General features: G+C 34.2%; 4 protein-coding genes across 4 annotated transcripts; 1 reads left to right on the top strand and 3 right to left on the bottom strand.

Annotated features, from left to right (window-relative positions):
- Positions 1–1,464: 1,464 nt before the first annotated feature.
- LOC125586191 lies at positions 1,465–2,547 on the bottom strand. The gene has a single exon (XM_048756029.1). It carries the CDS (start codon positions 2,545–2,547, stop codon positions 1,465–1,467), a length of 1,083 nt encoding a protein of 360 aa, XP_048611986.1.
- Positions 2,548–4,922: 2,375 nt separating this feature from the next.
- LOC106394536 (ethylene-responsive transcription factor 15-like) lies at positions 4,923–6,070 on the top strand. The gene has a single exon (XM_048754019.1). It carries the CDS (start codon positions 5,080–5,082, stop codon positions 5,881–5,883), a length of 804 nt encoding a protein of 267 aa, XP_048609976.1. The 5' UTR covers positions 4,923–5,079; the 3' UTR covers positions 5,884–6,070.
- Positions 6,071–10,891: 4,821 nt separating this feature from the next.
- LOC106395228 (transcription factor bHLH10-like) lies at positions 10,892–13,723 on the bottom strand. Its single transcript, XM_048754018.1, has 5 exons — positions 13,466–13,723; positions 13,162–13,206; positions 12,289–13,076; positions 11,236–11,685; positions 10,892–11,161 (listed from the first exon to the last, which is right to left on the bottom strand). Exons 2-5 carry the CDS (start codon positions 13,166–13,168, stop codon positions 11,060–11,062), a joined length of 1,347 nt encoding a protein of 448 aa, XP_048609975.1. The 5' UTR covers positions 13,169–13,206; positions 13,466–13,723; the 3' UTR covers positions 10,892–11,059.
- Positions 13,724–16,742: 3,019 nt separating this feature from the next.
- Positions 16,743–18,836, bottom strand: LOC106395838 (transcription factor bHLH91). Its single transcript, XM_022702288.2, has 4 exons — positions 18,630–18,836; positions 17,554–18,346; positions 17,021–17,467; positions 16,743–16,929 (listed from the first exon to the last, which is right to left on the bottom strand). Exons 2-4 carry the CDS (start codon positions 18,328–18,330, stop codon positions 16,828–16,830), a joined length of 1,326 nt encoding a protein of 441 aa, XP_022558009.1. The 5' UTR covers positions 18,331–18,346; positions 18,630–18,836; the 3' UTR covers positions 16,743–16,827.
- Between the last annotated feature and the right edge of the window lie 6,166 nt (positions 18,837–25,002).

Genomic DNA, 25,002 nt, shown 5'->3' with positions numbered 1-25,002 from the left:
CGTTTTCCTCGAATCTCCACTCATGGTATGCCTACAAGATGTTGGTTTGGCGAGGGCCTAACCACGTTTGGTTCATCGACGGTGGAGAATAGGTATCGACGATTCTACCGATGCGAAATCGCATGAGATGTAAGTCCCTGTTTTGATTTCGTGTTGCAGATTAAACCATACTATATCACTTAGATTTACAGTTCATAATACAATACTGAACGATTTTTGTTTCTTTTGCGCTAGAGAAAAACTGAGAATCATCTATTTAAATGGATTGATAAAGCTTTGATTGAGGAGATTCAGATGGTGGATGCGAAACATGAGAGGGTTGCTCAAGGGATTACAAAGTTTGAAGAAAGGGTTATGGAAAAGGTGAAATCCGAGATGGTTAGAGTTGAACATCAGATGTCCGAAAAGCTTAAAGAGAAGGTAGACTTGGAGATTGCTAGAGTTGCACACGAGATGAAACATAAGCTAAAGATAGCAACTGTGGCTATGGTAGTTGTAGGAGCAATCGTAGGAATATGGACTTCTCTTAGTGTATGAGCAAGTTCTAGTGGTCGATTGCTTGTTGTCTGATTTTGATTTTCCTCAGAATCTCTTAAGTTTGCAGTATTGTTTTTCATTATTTTGACTAATATACACTCCTTGGATTCTTGTTTACAGTCGTTGGCTTTATAAGCAGCTTCAGTTCACAATATAAGTAATGTTTTTTAAAGAGTAAAAGTTGCAGAGAAACCTATTGATCAGCTTCGTTTTACGAAGGAATGATAGCATAAAATTAAGTAAACCATATCCAAGAACAAGAAAATCCAGAAGCAAGAAAACAAAGCAAATCAAGTAACCAACACCATAATGAAAAACAAGAAAATTCAAAACAAAGACATGTCTAAATAGCTCTGTCACACGTAGCCCTGTTATGATTCTCTTCGCCACATCGACTGCATCTGCGCCTCTTTTTTCTTGAGCTCCTTGCGATGAACGGAGCTTGTCTTCAACAGTCTCATACCTGCGTTTTCTTCTCCTTCCTGCTCATCTTCTTGATTCAGGAGCTAGCACACTAGCATTCTGAACAGTATCTGGAACCACCCAACTATCCTCAGGAATACCTATTGGATTGATAGTTTCTTCATAAGCTGTTCTCCAATTGGAAGTCGTGAACATGAAATCCGTTAGTGAGGATGGGGCTCGGCCAACTGTTAAACCAGCCTTGATTGCGTGTCTACATGGGATTTTCAGTAGGTCGTATTTCCCACAAGAGAAGGTTCTTCTGTCCAAATCAACCAGGCAGTCGATTATATCTCCGCGAACCAAAAAACGATGCTCGTTAACTGGCTGGACAAGAAACGTTTTACCCTTGTTAATCCGTCTATCTATCTTTTTGTCGACGGCAATAGTTAATGGTTTTGTGTGCTTCCTGCTTCGTGTGCGTCGTTCGAAGAACCAACAAGTAAGCATTTCTCTGATGCTATCTCAAAAAGGAATGACTGGATACTCTCTTGGTGAGCACAAAGCAGAGTTTATTGACTCAGCCGAGTTTGTCGTCCTGATGTCGTACCTGTATCCTTGAAACTGATAGCAAGCCCACTTTGTAACATCTGCATCTCTTAAATATTTTCCAATAGCTGGACTAATATTGCACACAGCTTTGAATCGCTTCTGAAAATCAACAACTCTATAAGCTTTAGAAGCTTTTGCAATCAATCCAACCACTCCTTTTCCTCTGTAATGTGTGACCACATTATTTAACAAATGGTGAATACAAATTCCATGTTGAGAAAGAGGATACACATTCTCAAGCCCCTTACAAAGTGAGTTATTTATGTCCGACACAAAGGCAAGAGCACGCTCGTCCGGAACAACAACCTTTAGTTGTCTGAAAAACCAATCCCATGAACGATCATTTTCCGAGTCCACAACCGCAAATGCAATTGGATACAAGTTGGAGTTTCCATCTAAAGTCGTCGCAACAAGTAATACTCCTTTGTATTTGCTCTTCAAAAATGTCCCATCAACAACAAGAACTTTTCGCATGGATGTATGAAAACCTCGTACTGATTGCCCAAACAAAACAAAGAGAAATCTGAATTTACCATCAACATCGGTTTCGTAAAAGGTGTGTGTTCCTGGATTAGCTTCTTTCAGCATGTGCAAGTATTTCAGAATTTTTCCAAAACTCTGCTCGGGAATGCCTCTAACCAGACTAATCGCATACTCACGAGCGTCCCCCGCTAATGATTTAGATATCTCGCATCCATGTTCCATTCTCATAATCTGTATGATATCATTAGCTTTGGGACCTTCTTTGACACCATCATACCTATGCATTATTAGACTCCCAATAGTTTTTGCAGAAGCTGTCCGACCACCATTATTCATACTTGACGCAGCACATGTATGATCCGCCACATATTTTTTGATGATGAAATATGTGGATCCTGATAACCCCTCAGCACGAACACTCCACCTACACTTGTTGTCCACGCATCGGATGTACCAAAGTTTTCTATCTGAATTCACAACTTTGTAATCGAACTTATTCTTCATTGCTGACATTTCCTATGTTGCTTTGAACTTAGATTTGTTTTGAAACGTTTCACCCCTCTTCACAACATCCTTCAAAGAGAACCGAACACTTTTTCCCTTATCCTCTTCTTTTACACTTAAGTCATCATCTTCATCATCTTCTGGGGCGTTCGAGTTACATTCGTCTTCACCATCCTTGCTCGATTCATAAGAACTACCAATGCCATCTCCAGGTGAAAATGAGGAAGGCTCGCCTCGCTCTCTGCCAGACGCGTTAGATTGCTCCTTATCAAGCTCAATGTTGTCGTTGTTTGCATTGACAGGTGAAATAGACACACACAACCTTGAAGAAGCTTTTCCACGTACATATGTAAGAAAATTCTTGACTTGCCGATCATTCTCAATGATAACTGGAGAACAGTCTATTGTATTGATTAACTCCATAGGTAAGTAGGTTAACTCAAGCTCGACATCGTTTTGGTCAATTCTAAAATTCTCAAAAGCCGTAGTCCTTAGATCTTCAAAGGAACTTGTCAATTCCACAGCAAGTACTCTTCCTCCTTTTTCCTTATCAAAAGCAAATCCCCATCCTTTACAGGGATCAAATTTCCACACCCCACAAGAGGCATAGATATGCATGTTCTTCAACAAGGGATTCAAATTTTTGGGGTGGTTTCAAAATTAATCAAGAACTTGTGAAGAAGAAGAAGAGAGGTCACAGTTATTTTTTAAAAACATAACTTTAGGAAACACGTAAAATTTGGAAAATTAAAGATTTACATAATATTTTTCAACAGATTTTGGAGAGATTTAAGGAATATTTTCGAAAATAATTCGAATTTGGCAGAACATGCATTCTGCTGCCAATAAATTATATATATGATGGTAGATACGACGGCAGAAAGTATAATCCGGCAGAGATAGGTTATAGTATCTTAGTAGATAACGAAATATTACCATGGTAGAGTATTAGTAACTGACAGATTCTATGATTCCGAGCCAGTGGATATATAGGAGACATTAGTTCATGAAATCTTTCGGGGTTCAGATCGTAAGCAAAACCGTAACCTTTTCTTTCTGCGGTAGTAGACATATTACGAAATCGTAGATTTTAACATCTTCAAGCGCCAGATATATATGTAGTTAACTGAAACTACGATCTACATATCCGTAGTTAGTAGATTTTGTTTTCTGCGATCTGAAGATCAAAATATGAAATTATGTTACACTAATATTTAGTCAGCCAAATTATTTTTCATATGATTGTTTCATGTTTATGTTCATTTTGAATAATTTTCATATTTTTCTGACTCTTAAAATAATTGATATGAATTTTTGAAGTTGGCCAGGGGTATCTAAGTCCAAATCCGACCAAAAAAAGATTTATGCTATAGGGACAATATACTTGTTCTTCTATGGTGTTTTGGCAATTTTTCAAACTTTTACTGTTATTATTACGGAGATCAGTTTAAATTTCTTGTAATTTTTTTTTATTTTCTTCAGTTTATAGTTCAGTCTCTCAGACTTTTCATTTTTTCAGTACTATAGTATAGGCCTGGAATTTTTATCCGAGATCCGGATTTGATCCGAGATTCGATCCGGATCAGATCCGAAAATCCGTATATCCGGAGGGACCGAATCCGGATCCGGATAGTAAAATATTGGATCCGTCAAAGCCGAATCCGGATATCCGGATCCGTAAGTTTTATTAATAAATATTTCAAAAATAGTAATACTTATATATAAAAATTAATTTTATTTAATATATTTTCATTTTTATAATAGTATATATAAATTTTATGTAAATTTTGTAATATTATACATAGAAATAATTAAAAATATTATATTTTTTTTTATTTTTAAATTATTGTTAATATTTTAATATATTAATATTATTTTTTATTTATATTAAGGATCCAAATCCAGATTCGTCCGGATATTATAATTTTTACAAGGATATCCGACATCCGGATATATGAGAACTCCGGATCCGGATAAAGATAGTAAAATTATGGATCCGCCGGATAAAGATTCGGATCCGGATAACTTAAAATTATCCGGATATCCGATCCGTTTGAGGCCTACTATAGTATAGTATGCCTCGAAAGACAAGAATCGTGTCTATCGAAGCTTATGTGGCAGAGAACTGCCACATCATGATATGATGATCTTATCTATTTTGTCGTTTTTCCGCCGCCTAACGTCACTCCCATAACGCGACGTGGAAATAAAAATCCTCTTGTTCCTTTTTTCATATAGTGATAGATACTTGTGATTTCTGGTTTTTTAATACATTGAAAATATATAAACCGGTTTTGTGGTTGGTCCCCCTTCGGTTGTATAAAATAAATCTATTAGTTTTTTAAGGCAGCCATATTTGTCTACAAGACCTATGAAAACAATATAACAATAAAATATATCCCACTTTCAAGCGTCTAATAAATTACAGAAATTCCATGCCCCTATATATACAGAATTATGTTTTGAAATAAGTTATTGCCACAACAAAGAGAGATTAAAAAAAAAAAGAGGAAAAAAAATTTGAAAAGGAAAAAAAAAGACATGGAATATTCACAATCTACCATGTATTCTTCTCCTAGTTCTTGGAGCTCATCACAAGAATCATTCTTATGGAATGAGAGTTCTTTCTTAGATCCATCATCTAATCACCAATCCTTCTTTTCCGCTGATTATATTTACTCCGATGACTCAAATCATCAATCTTTCTTTTGCCCTAATGATAATTACTCCATTGACTTTTTCTCATTTGAGTCCCCTGAGATGATTATTAAAGAAGAAACCCCAAACGCCGACGTTTCTAATTCCGAGGAAGAAGAAGAAAAGATTGGTAGTGTTATTGATGAAGAGAAGTCATACAGAGGAGTGAGGAAAAGGCCATGGGGAAAATTTGCAGCAGAGATAAGAGACTCGACTAGAAACGGGATTAGGGTTTGGCTCGGGACGTTTGACAAAGCCGAAGAAGCAGCTCTTGCTTATGACCAAGCGGCTTTTGCAACAAAAGGATCTCTCGCGGTTCTCAACTTCCCCGTGGAAGTGGTCAGAGAGTCGCTCAAGAAAATGGAGAATGTGAATCTTGAGGATGGTGGATCTCCGATAATGGCCTTGAAGAGAAAACATTCACTTCGAAACAGGCCTAGAGGGAAAAAGAGATCTTCTAATTCTCTTTCTTGTTCTTCTAATTCTCCTTCTAATTCATCTTCCTCAACATCTTCTTCTTCCTCATCTTCAACATCAAGATTAAGAAATGTTAAGCAGAGTGTTGTGAAGCAAGAAAGTGGTACACTTGTGGTTTTTGAAGATTTAGGTGCTGAATATTTAGAGCAGCTTCTTATGAGCTCATGCTGATCTGGTAACTGATTCCAGCTATAGCTATCATTAAACTTTAATTCTGTGGTAGTTTTGAAATTTGTTCGCTCATTGTGAAAGCTCTTTAATTGGTTTTCTTCATTTTCCTTTCTTGTATCCATATGAAATTATTGGAAGAGATGTGATGGTGATGTTGAACTGTATAAAAAATTATTATTGCGTTTTATCGCTGGAAAGCGTGTGTGTCCACCTTAATTGCTTCATTCTTTCTTTGTGCTTACATGGTAAACGATACTGTTAATTAGGAAAGAAAGTGCATAGGTATAAATATATATATCAAACTAATAATTCCTACCAGTCTAAGACTGTGAATCTTCAAATCTATCAAGTCGATCCAAGCTATATGTAAAGGTATTCCCAATTCGAATAACAAATTAAATCCAACCAAAAGAAGTTGATGAGATAATTATAAAGTTTTGAATTATTTGTACGATAATTCGATTAGATCTATAAAAGTCGTGTAGATGTCTTGTCATAATAATAACGTTATAGATTACATTGTGATGTTCATATTATCGTCTTAAGCGTCACTGATGATGCTTGCGTAATCATTATTGTTAATTTCATGATTCGTTGGTTGTTTGACTCTATTTGGTAACTTTTTTTGATTAAAACATTTTTATACCATGAAGATAAAGATTCAACAGGGACGTTAAAATAAGGTTTAGACTTTGTTGGATGACATGAACTGTTTTTTTTTTCCGACAAGATATTCATCAGTCATCTGAAAACGAGTTTTGTTTGTAATCTAATGTCAATGATTTGTATGTCGTCGCTGCGTTATAATTTTAAAGTATGAGTGTGAAAAGAAATAAAGGAAATAAGCTTCTGAGATTAAAAGAATGTTAGTTTAAATTTCATGTGAATATATGTAAGCATTGATCGTGCAACTATTATAGGTTAAGCGAATTGAATCACCAAAAAAAAAGAAAAAGAAAATGGAATTCAATTTTTGTAACTTATTTTGTGAAAAGACGGAAACCAACTTAAAACAAAGACTATATATAAATAAATATATATATATATATATACACTAAACCAAAGCGGCATAACAAAATCTTTTTACAAGACCTTTTTCAACCGAAATTTCATGACTGTGGAGTGAAAGTTTAAAGAATATTGAAAAAAAATTGTCGATCATTTCATTTAAAATCCAAAAGAGCAATAAAAGTGATACACATAAAAGTCTAGTTTAAATAGTCCAAACATCAAGATTTTGTAAACATGTATTGTAAACATGTGAGAAGATGAATTCAGCTATAGCCATGTTGTTTTTTCACTTTGGAAGCATCGCCTCCCTTTGTATCATCATGGCCGGCCTTCCAGACTCAACAACGTGAGACCCCAATCAACACCGCTGCTTACGGTCATTAAGCTTCTCCGCTATCTAGATCGTGTATCACCGGCTGAGACTTCTTCATCCCACAAGAGCTCTGGCTAATATAGCACATAAAAAGGCTTCACGATGGGAATATATAGCAAAGATACTACTCTTGGTAAAATGAAGAGCCAAATATGAAAGGAGAGAACCACTAAAAACAATAGAGAAAAGGTGACTCAGATCTAAACCAACCCAAAAAACACAAATCGGAAACCTAGTAGAAGGGGATAATTAAATAATGGGTTTTCTGCAAAAAAATCCTCAATGCGGTTTCTTTTTTCAAATTAATCCGCGAACTCAAAAATCCACGGGTCATCCATTAAAGTGTCAGTCAAACCGCAATATAACCCTCGGCCATATATTTATGTATTTGACTGTGTATAATTTTAACATTTTTCAATACTACGTCGTTTTGATAAAAAAACTTTAATGAAAAAAAATTGTAGAACACATGGTTCGAACTTGGAATCTCAAAAACACAATATGCATGCTATATAACCATTTCAACCAACAGATCAATTTGTTTAGTTATCAAACATAATTATACATATTTCTAAATTCATTCGGAAATGACTTTGATTCTTCTTCTTCTTCCCTTGGACATGGGAGCTTGCGTAATGAATGTGGGGTGATCCATTAGAAGGCAGCATATATTTCTTCTTTTCTATCGCCATGGGAGTGCATCATATCTTTCTTCTTTTCTATCGCCATGGGAGCGCATCATATCTTTCTTCTTTGCTCTGGCCACCATAACACTCAAAAGAAGAATGACGGAGATGAACCGGAAACGAGAATCTCATTTCGATTGTTGTTCAAAACTTGTGAAATAATAACTATAAATAAGAAAATTGAAAAAAGTAAATGCTTGAGTAACAATCAAAAGATCACCCCACATTCAAGCTCCCATGTCAAAGGGAAGAAAAGAAACAATTTCATTTCCGAATGAATTTAGAAATATGTATAATTGTGTTTGTTAATTGAAAAAAAATATATATGTGGCTGAAATGATTATATAGCATGCATATTGTGTTTGAGGTTCCAATCCTGTGTTCTACAATTTTTTTCATTAAAAAAATTACCAAAACGACGTAGTATTGAAAAATGTTAAAATTATACACAGTCAAATACACATATACACGGTCGAGGGTTATATTGCGGTTTGACTGACACTTGGAAAGTTGACCTGTGGGTTTTTGAATTCGCGGATTAATTTGCAGAAAAAAAAAACATATTGAGAGTTTTTTTTTGCAGAAAACCCTTAAATAATCAACCTTTAAACTCAACAGAAAACACTAAAAATAACTTTGAATCATAACTCGTTTAGAAGAATCCACATTATGATCTTGGATGCAAGATACCCCCACGAGGGTTCCTCGTATATTTCAATAAGAAAAATTCAGTAAATGTAAATAGGAGAACTGTAGTTAGGGAAGCTTGTTCGATTCTATAGCAACCAAATAGATTTTTATAGACTAAAAATGAGTAATCTATTAAATCTTGGATAATTTTTTTATCAATTTCTTTTGATAATATATTATTAACAACTTATCCTGGAAGAAAATGTTGTTCTAGGGGTGATCCCCGCCTGGTCGTGCAATGTGATTTCCAAAATCGGTGTCAACAACATTGTAAGCAACTTGTATCAGTAGACAAATTTGGTTTTTTTCAAATTTGTTTTTTTTTGTTGATAATCCAATAATCCGGACATTCCAAAAGGAATCCGACTAGCGCCTAAATACACCTCCACAGAAGACATTCTGGAAGACCATCTTTTTCACCCCATTTTAATCGACGGTAGCCAGCGGGATTCGAACCCGAATCCGTTTTTGTATTCAAATCCTCAGAATTTGAATTTTAAATATATATATGGATTACAAAGAAAACAAACAAGAATTCTTTGAAAATTCTTCAAGCTTTTAAATATTTGGTTTTCAATTCATTTTCGTTTTTCAATACAATAGCTGGATTTATCATTCCGTAATACTTATTAACTGGATTTATTAAGAATAAAATAAGTAATAGGGTACAATATAAATGATATATCCTGTTGGGTCCAAAGTCAACAGCGATCAGCGACTTAAGAAAACCTTCACCTTTCCTTTATATGTTTATATCTGCTTGTCACTCTGTATTGCCTACAACTAACCTCCGATGATTTTGATGATGCTGAAAATAACAGCGACACCACACACAGCCCGTTAATGAAATAGTGATAGTTTCCAACGTCTTTAACCTCAACTTAACAAGTTGTTAGCTTATTTTACTTTTTTTGAGTCGTCGTTGCATTTGCTGCGACTGTAAAACACGTCTGTACAGTACTTGATAAATATTACACATTTTTTATTAAATAACGTTTTCTAAAATCAAAACTAAGAGATAGGGATAACACAAAATAGTGGGATTGTTTGCTTTTGTCTAAAGATTATACCCTTTTTAAGTAACACTTCGAATAACTAAATAGTTTGAATATAAATGAAAATTTGGATCTATACTAAGAACAAGATTATTGGTGTATCTTAGGTGGGATCTTAAGGGAGGAGCTACAAAAATTGTAAAACCGAGGAGAGAAGTTTCTTAATTAAAAAACATTTTCGTTTGGTCTTTGTACTGTTTGCGGACCCTACTGACGCGTGACGGTCCGCGATTAGTTCATTTTTTTTTTTAAATTAGAAAAAAAAAAATTAAGAACCCTGAAAAGTCGTACCCGATAATGATGCCCTAAGTATGGTTTTACTGAAGTATTTGATATTTGATCATTTTTGCTTTTTAGCTTAATGATTTACCCAAAATGAGAATTCGCTGCTAAAAGCATTTATGTCAGGTGATATGTTTATCAATAGGTTTTTTTGTCGGAAAGTTATTAAATAGTTTTATTAAACCATATTTAAATGATACAGTTATATAATATTATATATATGTATATTTTATGTGAGCCTGTTCGAAATAGAGAATAGTCCAAAAGAGTAATAGACAACAAGAAATTGACAAGAGAGCTTTAGGAACAAAAGCATATCCAAAATATTAAAGAAAGACCAACTGATGGTAGGTATATTATTATACCTCAAAAATTTCAAATAAGTGAATCCGGTTTGACCCGGTCCGATGAAGTTGAACCGCAATTTAAACATCTTGGTTCACCGGTCCAGTCTGAGTTTATGAGTTGCAACTTACAAGATACAAAAGCCCAGTACACAACTTTACTCCTAAAGACACTTATTACCAAATTTGAGATACATCATCCAACTTTTTTTTCAAGTTTTGAAGATTATGTTTAAGAGCATGATTAACTCTTTTTTTTTGTCTGATTTAAAAAAAAATTAAAAACGAACCTATCGCAGGCCACCATGTGTCAGTGGAGCCCGCGAACAGTACAAGAATTTCAGTAAACTCGCCTCTGGCAGAAGAGAATGAATAGGTAGCTTTTAACAAAATTGTGGAATCCACCTCTTAAGAACCCACTTAAGAGGTGAGGATAAAGATGCTCTAACTAATCAACAAACTATCACAATGTTTGAACATAATTCAGTTTCATTTGAGTTTTAATTGTGCAATTTTCCAGGATTAAGAGTTTCAATATTATACCAAATAAACTCAGGACAGATTAAATGGTGAAAAAACGAAATCCATAAAGCTAGAAAGATAATAGAGTTAGACAAAATCCAGATAAAAAGCTAATATAACTGGAAAATTACCAAAGTGATTAAAACCTAATCAGTCATTAGGATGTAAGTAAACACAGTGATTAAAAGGCAATCAGACACCACTGTTTGTCTCTCAGTAGCCGTTGGTAGGAACCGCTTCCATGTACTGTTTCTCCACAACTTCCATCACTGTGTCTGCAATTCCACTCGCATACACACAAGATTCTTCACAAATCTGCCCCAAATCAAAAAATTAGTTTAATCTGTTTAACGTTGAAACATTACCAAAGCACTGAGATTTTTCACTACCTTAGTGTTGAACAAGAAGCTGTAGTGCTCACCAATCTGTCCTCCTGCAACATGGTGAAGATCTAGCTTAAGCTGATCAAGAACTTTAGTCGTAAACAACAAACAGTTAATCTTCTTCTTCTGAACAACCTTGATGGTCACTTCATCATCTATGATGCGTACATCAACCTCAGTGACTTTCGACTTCCTCTTCAGCCAAGAACATCTCAGTGACTTGTTTTTGTTCTTCATGTTGAAACAAGATTGGTCTACTTCACTCTGTGGTCTGTAACTCACATTGTCTCCTTCTTGTTCTTGTTCTAGGTCTTCTTCTCCACAAGTTTTAGGTTTCTTCTTGCTCCTGAACTTCCCAAACTTTTTCTTCTCCACAAGCATCTTAAATTCCTCTATTGTCCTTAAAAGCTCTTTGATGTAATCTATTGCCTCTCCAACGATTGATGCTCTATCACTCTGTGACATAAACAACAATGTCTCTCATAGTCATAGGCACATGTATCTAGAACCAAACCAAAACGAACCGAAAAACAAGGTTTGGTTCCGGTTTAGATCCTATCAATTACCAGAGAAGATCCTATATCTCTAGAATCAAAAAAATCGAAACCGAACAGGAACTGAGAGCATAATAGATATCTGAATTTCTATATATAGTTTATATACTTATAAATATTAACTATATTTAGTTTTAAAATAATCAAATATTTTTAAAATATTATTTATAAACCAAATTATTCGAAAAGAAACGAAATACCTAAATATTTCAATCCAAATTTTCTGATTTATATAAAATTTTGAATTTCTGACTTCTTAATTCTAATTAACCGAAAGTTCAAAACCGAACCATAACCAAATAAAACCCAAAATTATCTCGGATATTAGCTGGTTTCCAACTTTGTTCTCCGAAACAAACCAAAAATCAAAATAACTAAACCGAAATTCCTAATTATATCCTATATTTCTTGATCCGAAAAAATGAAAACCGAAAACCAAAACAAATAGAACCGATATCCTAAATGCCAAAGCCTAGTCATGATGGAAAGTAAAGTAAAGCTAAACCTTTGTGGGATTTGGAATGAGGTTCTTGAGGTCAAAGAAGCGATCATTGAAGTGAACTCTTCTCTCACGTTCTGTAGGGAAAGTTCTTGACTTTCCCGAACCTCTTCCTCTACGGTTATTACCACCATTACCAAACTCGAAAGCTCCACTCTCAAACCCAGTATTATTGTTGTGTTCTGGTTCGTAATACATCATGTTGATCCCTCCTCCGTTAGCATCCATCTGAATCTGTTCTTCAACTCCTAGTAAACAAGAACCATTTGGTAGCTGGTTGTTGTCTCGACTCTGAAGAGGGAAGTTGAGATGGAAGAGAGGGTCGTACATGACAGCAGCAGCAGAGGAAGAAGACATGATGTCAGAGAAGGAGATCGATGAGTTGGGAAGAGGAAGGGAGCATCTAGGCAAGTGTAAGAGACTAAGCAAGTCAGGAGTTGTTGTGGAGTTAGGACACATGTTGTTGAAATCTTGATACCCATTGCCCCAGTTAGAGTGTTGTTGTTGTTGTTGATTATGAGACATCTGGTGAATCAGATTGAATTGAGTGTTATCACGAGGAGGGGGAGGAAGAGGGCTGATGTGAAATTGAAGTGGTGTTGAAGAGGCTTGAGGACAGTCTTGTGGGCTGAGATGGAACTCTTCCACATCAAGACTGCAGTTGCTGTTGCTTGTGCTTCCGGCTACCAGAATTTGCGGTGGTTGGACTTGAGAGAAGCTGCTCTCCGCCGTGACTGATGCCGGAGTGTTGGCATCGAAACAAGGCATCTCCTCGTAAATGCTTCCTCTTTCTTCTGCGTTTTTTTAAAAAAAAACACAATTTAGACTTTCCAAGAACACAACAAAAGAAAGAGAGCAGATTGAAAAAAAATCAGTGACCTTCCATGAAGATGGTTTGAAGGAGTCAATATGATTCTTGAACACCTGCAAAATCAACAGTAACATGATTCAACCATTTTTAGAAAAAGATTGGAACTTGGAACCTAATTTCAAACAAGTTCGCTCTTTTTACAATCTTAGAAACAAAACCCTTTTTTTTTATTCTCTTGAGGAAAACAATTGCTCCTTTGAAAAAAAAAGTTCTTTGAATTAAAAGTTAAAGAAATGGGTTTTAGCGTTTGAGTTTGACAACAAACAGAGGAAGAGAAAGGATACAGAGTAACGTGAGTTCAAAGTTTCGAACCTCGCAAGGATTAGTTCTTCTGGATATCTTCACAATTTTCAGGAGAAGAAGGAAATTTCAGAAACAAGTCTCACACTGTGTTTCAAATATACGGACATTTGCGGACTGAGACAAACAATAAAAACAAAGGGTACACAAAAGATGATTTTTTTTATTTTTTATTATTGGACTTGAGAATATTCTTTGTTTTTTGTTTTCAATCTGGGACAATTTTTGTGTGTAAAACACTTCAGTAATTGTAACAAGTTTTCGACCAAAAAATTAATAATTGTAACAAGTAAGAATTTACTTTTATTTTTAACACTGATAAAAGTTGGCATTTAATACGTGAAATATTGTTCTTTGAGGGTTGTTTTAGTTGGAGCATGTGATTTCTCTTTCTCACTGTGGCCAAACATGAAGGTCTGTTACAAAAAGTCCAGAAGATGTGTCCCTTTCCAAGTCTCTCAGGTCTTTGCAACACTTAAGGGTGTTTCGGTCGTTACAAAGCGATATGCTCCTCACTGAGGATTGTGGGTCCCATGTGCTACCTACCCCTGTGGCAGAAGTCTCACACCAACTAACCGCTAAAAATTCCAAAACTTGTTCTTACAGCAAATGCCAAACATTTTCAATATAGAAAGGGAAGATTATGAAACTTAAACTACGCATTATATGACAATGAATATACGCTTTGGAAAAATTAGTCTTCTGTTGTTAACTATTTTGGAAGAACATCAGATTTACTGAGTAAACATTAGCCCTACAAAGCTAGTTTTAGATCAATCAAAGTAGAATAAGTATCTTCTTGCAGTTAGGTCATGCGATATGTATGTTTATAGCAAAGAAAGTGAGGTTGTTTGAAGATATGTAGGTGTAGGTGTAGGTGTAGGTGTAGGTCCCACAATGAGATAATAATATACTTCTGTTTAGGGATATTATCGTAATATTACACCAACTGGGAAATTCTTGGTCACCTACCTCTCTCATACAATGCTATTTCTGTCTGTCATATCCATCTTATACAAACTTTGATTAATTTTTGTTGAATTAAATTCAATTTCTACAGAAAGTTTAGTTTTTAACATTTTTATGTGAATTATGATTTATAAAATTTAGACATATATTTATAATCTTCAAAAATCCAAAATTTTACATACGTTTGTGTCCAAATGAAGATATAGCCTTTTATTGATTCACTAAATTTGAAGTTAACTGTTAAAATTACCAACTTTAAAATTAATGTCGTTATGATCTATTTTAAAGCTAAACCACTTTTATTTAAAATAGAAATGGTAAAAGGTTATGCGGGTGGTAAAATAATGTGCATGTTTGATCCATCCATAACCAAATGTTTCGGAAAGAGATTGGATATAAAGACTTAATTAAAGCATTCAAACATCTCAATTTTGAGTTTTTAACAATTAACTATTAGAGATGTTTTTGTAGAATATAACAGGACTGGACCTCACTTTTCTGAAAATATAAAATATGATCTGAACCAGAACTTGTCGTCCCAAAACCTGGCTTAAGCAATGTAACCCGTCACCTGACGAGGATGAGAAAAATTCTAGATTTTGGGATTATCTAACGCTAAATTTGGTTATATAAACTATATGGAACAGGCATGATTATATTTCATCATCAATAATGAAGTTTAGGTCATTCCTTTTTCCAGTAATCAAAATGATTTACATGGAGAATGTCGTATTGTTACAATATCCAAAGATATCATTTGCATGTGATCGACGTTGAAAAGTTACCACATCATTATCTGAATCTCCTACATAATATGGACGTAAGGAAGATATGATGGATCTGACATTTTGTAGCCCCGAAAGAAAGTTTTAGCCGGATCATAACCTGAATTTGACTCCAAACCAAGTTTTATTTAATCATATGGTATGACCGGTTTCTCCGCTACCACCGGCAAACGCAGCTTTAACTTTGCGATTTGTACCGGTTGTTGGTGTTTTGCAACAATCACTCAAACCGCTCTAAACTGTTTCAAATCGCTCTGAATCTCTTAAATTTAAAAGTTGGTTCCAGCTAGCGTTTGCGGTTGCGGGAGGGTAAAATATTTTTTTTTCTTTTTTCAAGACAAAATAAATACAAAAATAAATTAAAAAAAAATTAAATTGAAATAATAGAAATACTAAAATATATATATATATATATATATATATTATATTTTAGTTTATATTATAAATTCTTAAAATAAAAATATTTTCAACAATTTTTAAAAATTTAAAAATATAATTTTATAATATAATTTTTATATTTATTATAATATTATGATGTTTGATATTTTTATAATTATATAAAATGTAAATATCGTTAATTTATTATTTACCTGTTATTGTATTTGGTGGTTAACGAGTCATAAGTATGCCTGAAACGCATCAATTTCTAAACGTAGTATCAGTTGTACAAATCTCGTAAAACCGCAACCACCCGCAAACTCCCGCAACCGCTGTGGTTACACCAGTCAGACCCTTAGAGCATGTTCAACTGTGGATCTAGAAATAGGGTTCTTATTTTATTTTATTTTTATTTTTGTCTGCCAAAAAAAAAAAATTAAAAGGCACACCAATCGCGGACCGCCACGTGTCGGTGGAACCCACAAACAGTACAAAAATCCTTCTAAAATTGACTCTTATAGAAGACGGCTCTTAACAAAACAGTGGGACCCACCGAATTTTAATTTTTTTTTTATAAGATCTCTAGACTAAGGATTCCCGTTGCACATGTTCTTAGTCTTGCAATTAAAGTAAACTAGGATTAGAAAAACGCCAAAAATGGACAAGTGAAGCCTAATTATTGACGAAAAGAGAAGCCACGCAGCGTTCATCCACAATTTCAATCACTTTGTGTGCTATTTGCATATATTGCTGATCCTTCATATATCTGCATTTTATTCAATCATTATAATCCAATATATATATAAATCCATAATTCAGATTGGAATATAAACATGTAGTGATTGATCACTGACCTTGGTTTTGAGTAAGAAACGTAATGCTCACCAAGATATCCTCCATGAACATAACATCTGCCTAAACCTGATCATAGTGTTACAATATCGAGGCTTTTTGATTACCTATAAACTATGAAGAATAAGTGATTATATATGTTCCACCATCAATATTTCTTTTTGTAGATAATTCTTTTTTGTTGTTAAAAGTTTCTTTTCCATTAATAAGATCATTAGAATGGCTTAGGAGATTAGGAGAGTATGGTGCTTGCATTGCATGTGTCTTTGTTTTAGCATAAAATATCCAAACTAAATAACATAATCTAGCTCCAAAAAAGATTTTATTTAGTCCTGAAAATGACTAAACATAGAATACAAAAGTTAGAAATATATAAAGTTAGCCTAATAATTAGTAGTTGTTGATGGGAAGAGCAGCCATGTTGTGTTGATCAACAACTTCAATAACTTTGTTTGCTATTGCGCTTGCATATATTGTTGATCCTTCATTTATCTGCATTTTATTCAATTATCGTTACCAAAACTCATAGCCAACTTATTATAAATTCAAATCAAGATTTGTATTAGATTCATTGATCACTTACCTTAGTGTTAAGCAAGAAACTATAATGCTCACCAATCTGTCCTCCAGAGACATGGTGAAGATCGAGATGTAGATGATCAATCACTTTGGTGACAACCAACAAACAATTAATCTTCCTTTTCTGAACAACTTTGATTGTTACTTCATCATCAACAATCCTAACATCAACTTCTGTCAGTTTTGATTTCCTTTGCAGCCATGAACACCTCAGTGTGTTGTTGCTTGAACACTGGTCTATTACATCACTCTCAGTCTTCTTCTCCATGTTTTCATCATCATCATCGACAATATTAAGATCATCTAAGTTATTATTGTTCTCCACTTCATTATTGTTCTGGTGTCTCCCACCACATCTTTTCCTCTCAACCAAAAATTTAAGCTCGCTCACTCTTCTGCGCAACTCGTTAATGTAATCAATTCCATCTTGAAGAATGGATGCTCTATCTCCCTAATTACATGTACATATTATATGAATTCAGCAAAGACGAATGAAATATATATAATAATTTTCATAAAACAAACAATATAACCAACCTTGCTAGGGTTAGGAATGAGCAGTTTCAAGGCCTCGTACCGCTCATTCAAGTGACATCTTCGCTCACGCTCTGTCGTGAAAGGCTTGTTCTTTTGCTTTCCTCTTCTTTTACGCCTAATGTTTTTGCTAAACTCAATGATTCCACTATCAAACTGATCATTGTTGTTCTCATCACCAACATTGTGCTGATCTCTTTGAGTATTAGTAGTATTGGTATCGGTTCCTAGAAAGAACCCTGAGTAGTCATCAGCAGTAAGGATCAATGGAGGCTGTGGAGGAAGGTTTAAGTGGAAGAGCGGGTCGTATGAGATGCAAGAACCAGGCATTATATCCGATAGGTTTGAGCTTGGTAATGGAACTGAGCATTTAGGCAAATGCAAGAGGCTGAGAAGATCAGGAGTTGGAGTTGTTGTTGTGTTTTGATCTGAAGTGTTCATGAAGAATCCATAGTTGTCTACAGAAGCAGCCCAGTTTGAGTCGTGTATCATCTGTCGGATCAGATGGTTGTTGTTGTCATTGCTGATTTGGTTCTGACTATCTGAGTTTGGGAAAGAGACAACAGGTGGGAAGACAGAGAACTCATCCATTGTTGGGAGCTTAAGCTCGTCGCTGAAGGTGTTTATTGTGCTCCCGGAGATCATGACCGGTGGTTGGAACTGTTGACTTACCGTAAAATCTGTTTCTGTCGCCGTGGTTGAGTCATAGTAGCCGCCGTTGTTGTCGACGGTTGCTTCCACCGTTGGATTAGGATCAAAACAAGAACTATCCTCGTACATTCTCTACCGATTATTTCTGAAACAAGCAAAAAAAAAAAACTACAAAAATGTTATTGCTCACTACCGTAACCATCAAGACACAGCCAATGGATTTATAAATGATCATTAAACACAGACTATAAATAGAAAGATAATGTGCATAACCTCCAAACCTAATCTCAAACTAATTCCTTTTAGGTATTGTTTTATGCTAAACTTTGATGTTTGATATATATCTTCTTTTCTCTCATATTTTCTTTTGTTTTGACTCAATCTTAAACTTAGCACACATGTATTTGAGAATGAAAAGCTCTAATTACCAGCAGAGTTATGCGTTGTTGATCTTCTTCTTCTTGGTCTTCCTTGGAAACCCTAAATACCACAAACTATATTTTTCAGAAGTTTCTGCTTTACACCTTCCAAGATCATTTCAACATTTTGAACTTAAATTTCAAGGAAAAGAAGGAAGCTTTTACGTTTGCTTTTAATTCAGTTTGATGAGGTTAGGGTGTATTAATTAATATGAAACAATTAATATTATTAAATCTGTATATTATCAGAGATCAGTTGGGTCATGCAATCTCGCTTTTGGGGGACACAACGGCAGTGGACCCCACTGAAAAAGATCTCCTTTTTTTCCTTGCATTTTTACGGTCAAGGATAGTTACGTCATTTCCATCAATCCACAAATATTAACTCTTTCACACTTATGGTAACGCTCGTCTTTAAGAGTCTTATGGGCTTTCAGATGTAATCCAGTTTGGAATTGGGCCAATTTCAATTAATATGGGGAATTTTAACACCCCTAATCCAAGACCCAAAAATATAATAGAAGTAAGGGGAGAAAGAAAAAAAAATCCTTTTGACCAAAAAAAAAGAAAAAGAAGAAAGAAAAAAAAAATCCTATTTTAAATACTCTATTTGAGGAATGTTAATTGGTTGTAGTGTCTGAGGAATGGATGTACCGTCCTCGTGCACTCTATTCCCTAATGGCTTGGAGACCCATGAGCCCTCTATTCCCTAATGGCTTGGAGACCCATGAGCACTGTTCTAAAAATCAGCCGCCTGGGCGCTACGTGTCACTCTTCCGCTCTGATTTATGCCAAATCGGTTTAAAAATTCGGATATCCAATTTTCTCCGCCAAGACCGCCTAAATGACCGCCTAGCCGCCTAATCTATTTTTTAAAAAATTTTAATAATATTTTTATTTATTTATTTGATCTAAAATTTTATAAATATCATTTATATTCATAATTTTGATGAAAATTACACTATATTAAATTTATATATTCTATTTGTGTGTTTTATACAATCTTAAACATGAAAATGTATTAATGTTATACACAATTAAAGATTAACATGTTTTATAACATAGTAAACAATTTAAAAATTCCGCCTTGCGTAATTTTCGATTAATCCCCGATTTTCTCTTTAGGCGTTAGGCCCAACACAACCGTCCGACTAGCGCCTAGCGCGTTCCCGAACAGGGCCCATGAGCATCTATTCTTCACCTGTGAGTTCTCTAAGTCTGTGTGGACTCGTTTCTCTGGTTGGATGCTTCCCACAACATTGGACTCCTTCACATCTCTAAGTCTCTTATAAGGGCACTTGAACTGTCCTAAAACTCTTGATGCAGGTGATAGTGTACAACTTATAACGTGAGAAAATCAATTGTATCTTCAGGCAAGCATCATCATCCAAAGTTGCGGTCATTGCGGGAGTTGATCGATCATTGCGAGATCGCCTCCTTTCACTTCCTTCTCGAGCCGAAGACTATTTTTCTTTGTTGCAGCTTTACTTTTTGATTATGTCCTCTTATCTTCCTTAAGTACTTTCTTTATCTATGTAATATGTGGTTTTCCATGATAATATGAACTCAGAAAATTGGTATAAATCTTAACATTCGCATCTAAAAAGAAAGTAAACGTTAAAAATAAAGAAACTAGAAAACAAAACCTCTCCTTCACTTGTCGCTTAGGAAGAAGTTTTTTTTTAATAGGTTGCTCCGTAATATTCATTGTATTTTTGACCTTTAATGTTTGCTTGATACAAGATGATTTCTCTTTAAGATATTCTGAAGAGTTCTTTGAATGTTATCTAAATTGGCTATGTTCTTGTTACCTGAGTTGTTTCTAGCTAGATTTTATTTGACTTAGGTTTTTACTGCATGCATCCTATTAGGTGATGAAAATTTAGAAAGGTGGAGTTGTTCAAGAAACTGAAATCTTGATTGTAATAAATTGTATTAAGGACAAGGCTAGCACAAAAACATTATAACAAAACTAGTACACAAAAATAAAGAAGACTATATTAAACGATAAAATGATTAAATTATTTTAGACTATATCAGAACCAATTGTATCCATTATATATGTCAAATGCCTGGATATACACAAAACAAACTTTTAAAAAGCGAAACTACAAAACAAAAACCATTCATTGTTGTACCGATCAAGAACACTCACTGACTTCTACGTTATTTTCTTCGGCTTCTTTATCTTATCATACACATGCATCTATTGCATATCCCAAAATTGTAGATTTTCCAGATATTCTGTAAAGTAAAATGAACGAATAATATTATCAATCACCAAAAGAAAAACATGAAGACAAACTAGAAAATATCATAGTGCCCAATGAAGACCATACTTAAATGTCTCATTTTGTATGCTTCATCATCCTCTTTGGCATCCAAATCTGAGCAATATTGTTAACATTAAGATCTTGAGATCTTAGAGAATAAACAGTGGATGAAGCCAAAGAGAGAACTTTGCCATGTGGGATGCATGATCCTCTTTAGATCCTGACATCTTCAGAACATAAATAAGATAAATGAATTTGAAACCACAAGAAACACGAACAAGTTAAGCATTCACAATCCATATGTCATTACCAAGTTTAATTTATTTGCTGAAACTTAATAATAATTTATTTTTTCATAATAAATTAGTTATTACTAAAATTAAATTATTGTTCCAAAATTTAGGTATTTTATTTTTAAAATTTAAAACTAAATTAGATTTTAAAAAGATTTGTTTGTGAATTTGGCAGTTTTTTATTTTGTTTGAAACTGATCAATAAAATAAAAATAGTTTGAGTATAAAAATTGAGCATAGTTTGAGTATAAAAATTGTTCATAGTTTTAGTGTATTAGAATGAACAAAATAATTAGTTGATGTATTAAATTGGATAGGAAAAATATGAACTTTTTGCAGAATTGACCTATAACTTAAAGTCAAACACAAAACTAACCTTTTTTTTTTTTGAAAATTGGTTTTGCCCTATTCACCCCACAAGTTCATATAATTTACGAAAATGCCATCAATTTTTTTTTTCTTTTTTTTTCGAAAATGACATTTTTACTCTCTCACCCTCATCATCTTCAAGTAATTACAAGATTGCCATTGTCATCAATACCACAACCACCATGAACAACCAATTTTAAGCTCTTAATGCTCCCAAAATCGATTTACCCTTCTTCTTTTTCCATTCTTGTGAACTAAACACAACATATCTCTCACTTTCTCTCCACAATGAGCTAAAAAAATCCAAGATTTTGATTCTAAATTTTTTTATGGTTCATAGAGTCATAGAAGCTAACGATTCTGGGTGGGTTACTTTCGTTTGTGATTCTGTGTGCTTGGAGAAGCCTTATGTATGCTAAGGAACTTATCTCACCAATTTAAGGTATGACATCGAGTTTTTTTCCAGATCTGTTCGTCAGACGACTTACTTGGAAAGTCGTCTGGCTGTAGACAACTTACCTGGAAGTCGTCTGGTCAACGCAGAGGTTATTTTTGCAATTGACTTTGAAATCTGTAACCTGAGACGACTGAAAGTTAAGTCGTCTGTTTTTGTTTGGTTTCAAAAAAATTTCCAAAGAACCTAGACGACTTACATTTCAGTCGTCATAGGTTAGTTTTGCATTTGACTGGATAATTTCAGAAGTTTGACTTCCCCAGACGACTTACATTTCAGTCGTCTGGCGAAAATTAAAATAATAATATTTTTTTAAAAGTAGACGACTTACAGTTAAGTCGTCATAGGTTAGTTTTGCAATTGAAAAAAAAAACTTCAAAATTTAATTATACACAGACGACTTATACTTCAGTCGTCCACGAGACGACTTACTTGTAAGTCGTCCAGGATTTTTTTCTGAGATTCTGGTCAAACCTCGTAAATCCTGGACGACTTACATTTCAGTCGTCTCGTGGACGACTGAATTATAAGTCGTCTGTATATAATTAAATCTTGAAGTTTTTTTTTTCAATTGCAAAACTAACCTATGACGACTTAACTGTAAGTCGTCTACTTTTAAAAAAATATTATTATTTTAATTTTCACTAGACGACTGAAATGTAAGTCGTCCAGAAAAGTCAAACTTCTGAAATTATCCAGTCAAATGCAAAACTAACCTATGACGACTGAAATGTAAGTCGTCTAGCTTTTTTGGAGTTTTTTTTTAGCCAAACAATAGTAGACGACTTATTTTTCAGTCGTCCGAAATAACAGATTTCAAAGTCAATTGCAAAAATAACCTCTGTGTTGACCAGACGACGTATAATTTAGTCGTCTGGACAACTTAGATTGAAGTCGTCCGCGTCTTCTCCGCTAGTTTTTAAGTCTTCTACGTTAGTTTTTGAATAACTTGTATTTTTAAGAGTGATAAGTAACTTCAAGATATGTAAAATTCATATTTACAAAATATGTTCTCTCCCTTAGTTTTACTAAATTTGACTAAGTTTTTCAACGCAAACTTATAATAAAATATGATATGCTTTGACTAGTTACTATTGTTTGTTTCCATCTCTTAAGTATTATTGTTATAGACAATAATGATGACTATTGTTATGAGTTGGAAGAAGGGTTAAAATACTTCTTAAAATATTGTATCAATATAAAGCTACCAACATTCTTGTTTATTAAGATGAGAAAAAGGCCATTGGAGTTTATTATTGCATATGAGAGATCCAAAGATAAGAAAAAAACTACTGAAGTCTATTATTTCATTGATTTGTAAATGTGTAAACACATTGTTAGCACATTTAATACATCTTGGAAAACATTATTACTGATTTTACAAAAAATTCACAACTAAAAGAGTAGACATGCAATTCACAAAACAGACCACAAACAAAACTATTATAGATCATTCCTCTACAAAGACAAGCTTGGATTCCACTTGAGTAGACAAGACCACACGACTTTTAAGAAGTCCAGATGACTTCTAAGAAGTCCAGACGACTTCCAAGAAGTTCAGACGACTTTGTCAGAAGACTTTTAGGAAGTTCAGACGACTTCCAGACTACTTTACAGGAAGTCCAGACGACTTTACAGGAAGTCCAGACGACTTTACAGGAAGTCCAGACGACTTTGTCAGAAGACTTCCAAGAAGTCCAGACGACTTCCAGACGATTTCCAGACGACTAACAGGTAAGTTGTCCCAGAAGTCTTCCAGATCTGAAAAACATGCATATTAAATCCAGATCTGAAAAACCTGCATATTCAAAAACGTTCAAATGGCTTAAAAACAGAAAAAATGAGTGAAAGATTAGATAAATCTACCTTTACAGAACACACAAAAATACATATCTAAAAATAATAGATCTACCTTTAAATTAGTGGAAGATGAGTACCATCTAATTAAAAACCTGCAAAAAAGATAGATTAGTAAGAAAGACATGAGACAAAACTGGAAAATTCATATAAAGTTTGGTGTTTTCAAGTCAAAGAGATTAGAGTGGGTTTGGAGAGTTTTAGTTTGGGAAAAAAGTAAGAATTTTATACAACAAGAAGTTCCCAAATGAAGAAAAATCAGACATAAGAACTTACCAAAACGCTCAGATCTATTATGAAAGGGAGACTTCGTCAGAAGACTTCCATGAAGTTCAGACGACTTCCTGGAAGTCCAGACGACTTCCTGAAAGTCCAGACGACTTCCTGGAAGTCCAGACGACTTCCTGGAAGTCCAGAAGACTTTGTCAGAAGACTTCCAAGAAGTCCAGACGACTTCCAGACGACTTCCAGACGACTAACAGGTAAGTCGTCCAAGAAGTCTTCCAGATCTGAAAAACCTGCATATCCAAAAACGTTCAAATGACTTAAAAATAGAGAAAATGAGTGGAAGATTAGATAAATCTACATTTATAGAACACACAAAAATACATATCTAAAATTAATAGATCTACCTTTAAATTAATGGAAGATGAGTACCATTTGATTAAAAACCTGTAAAACAGATAGATTAGTAAGAAATACATGAGACAAAACTGAAAAATTCATATAAAGTTTGGTGTTTTCAAGTCAAAGAGATTAGAGAGAGGTTGGAGAGTTTTAGAATGATGAACATTACATTTTTGTTGCAGCCATTTGAGAGGAGGAGAGAGAATGTGTAAATTTTTCTTTATATAGGGAGACAAAAAATCCAATTAGATTAAATATTTTTTACTCAGACGACTTCCTGGACGACTTACATTTCAGTTGTCTGGTGAAGAAATTAAAACAGACGACTTACATGTAAGTCGTCCAGAAGCGTTTAATATTTTTAGCGGGAAATTAAATATTTTTAGCGGGAAACTAAAATAGAAGACTTTCCAGACGACTTACAAGTAAGTCGTCTGGTTTAAATTATTTAAGCGGAAAAATAATTTTTTTAAAAAATTTTAGGCGGGAATATTTGGACGACTTACATG

This window comes from Brassica napus, chromosome C4 (assembly GCF_020379485.1).
Source record: "Brassica napus cultivar Da-Ae chromosome C4, Da-Ae, whole genome shotgun sequence".
Lineage (NCBI taxonomy): Eukaryota > Viridiplantae > Streptophyta > Magnoliopsida > Brassicales > Brassicaceae > Brassica > Brassica napus.
The sequence above is the reverse complement of the archived record's forward strand: the minus strand, read 5'-3'. Positions and strand labels throughout refer to the sequence as shown.

Coding starts and splice junctions, on each gene's coding strand:
- LOC106394536 (XM_048754019.1), top strand. CDS start 5,080: ATGGAATATTCACAATCTACCATGTATTCTTCTCCTAGTTCTTGGAGC.
- LOC106395228 (XM_048754018.1), bottom strand. Junction 11,686..12,288: donor TCATTCCAAATCCCACAAAG/GTTTAGCTTTAC, acceptor TTTATGTCACAG/AGTGATAGAGCATCAATCGT. Junction 11,162..11,235: donor GCTTCTTGTTCAACACTAAG/GTAGTGAAAAAT, acceptor GATTTGGGGCAG/ATTTGTGAAGAATCTTGTGT.
- LOC125586191 (XM_048756029.1), bottom strand. CDS start 2,547: ATGTCAGCAATGAAGAATAAGTTCGATTACAAAGTTGTGAATTCAGAT.
- LOC106395838 (XM_022702288.2), bottom strand. CDS start 18,330: ATGTACGAGGATAGTTCTTGTTTTGATCCTAATCCAACGGTGGAAGCA. Junction 17,468..17,553: donor TCATTCCTAACCCTAGCAAG/GTTGGTTATATT, acceptor ACATGTAATTAG/GGAGATAGAGCATCCATTCT. Junction 16,930..17,020: donor GTTTCTTGCTTAACACTAAG/GTAAGTGATCAA, acceptor AATAAAATGCAG/ATAAATGAAGGATCAACAAT.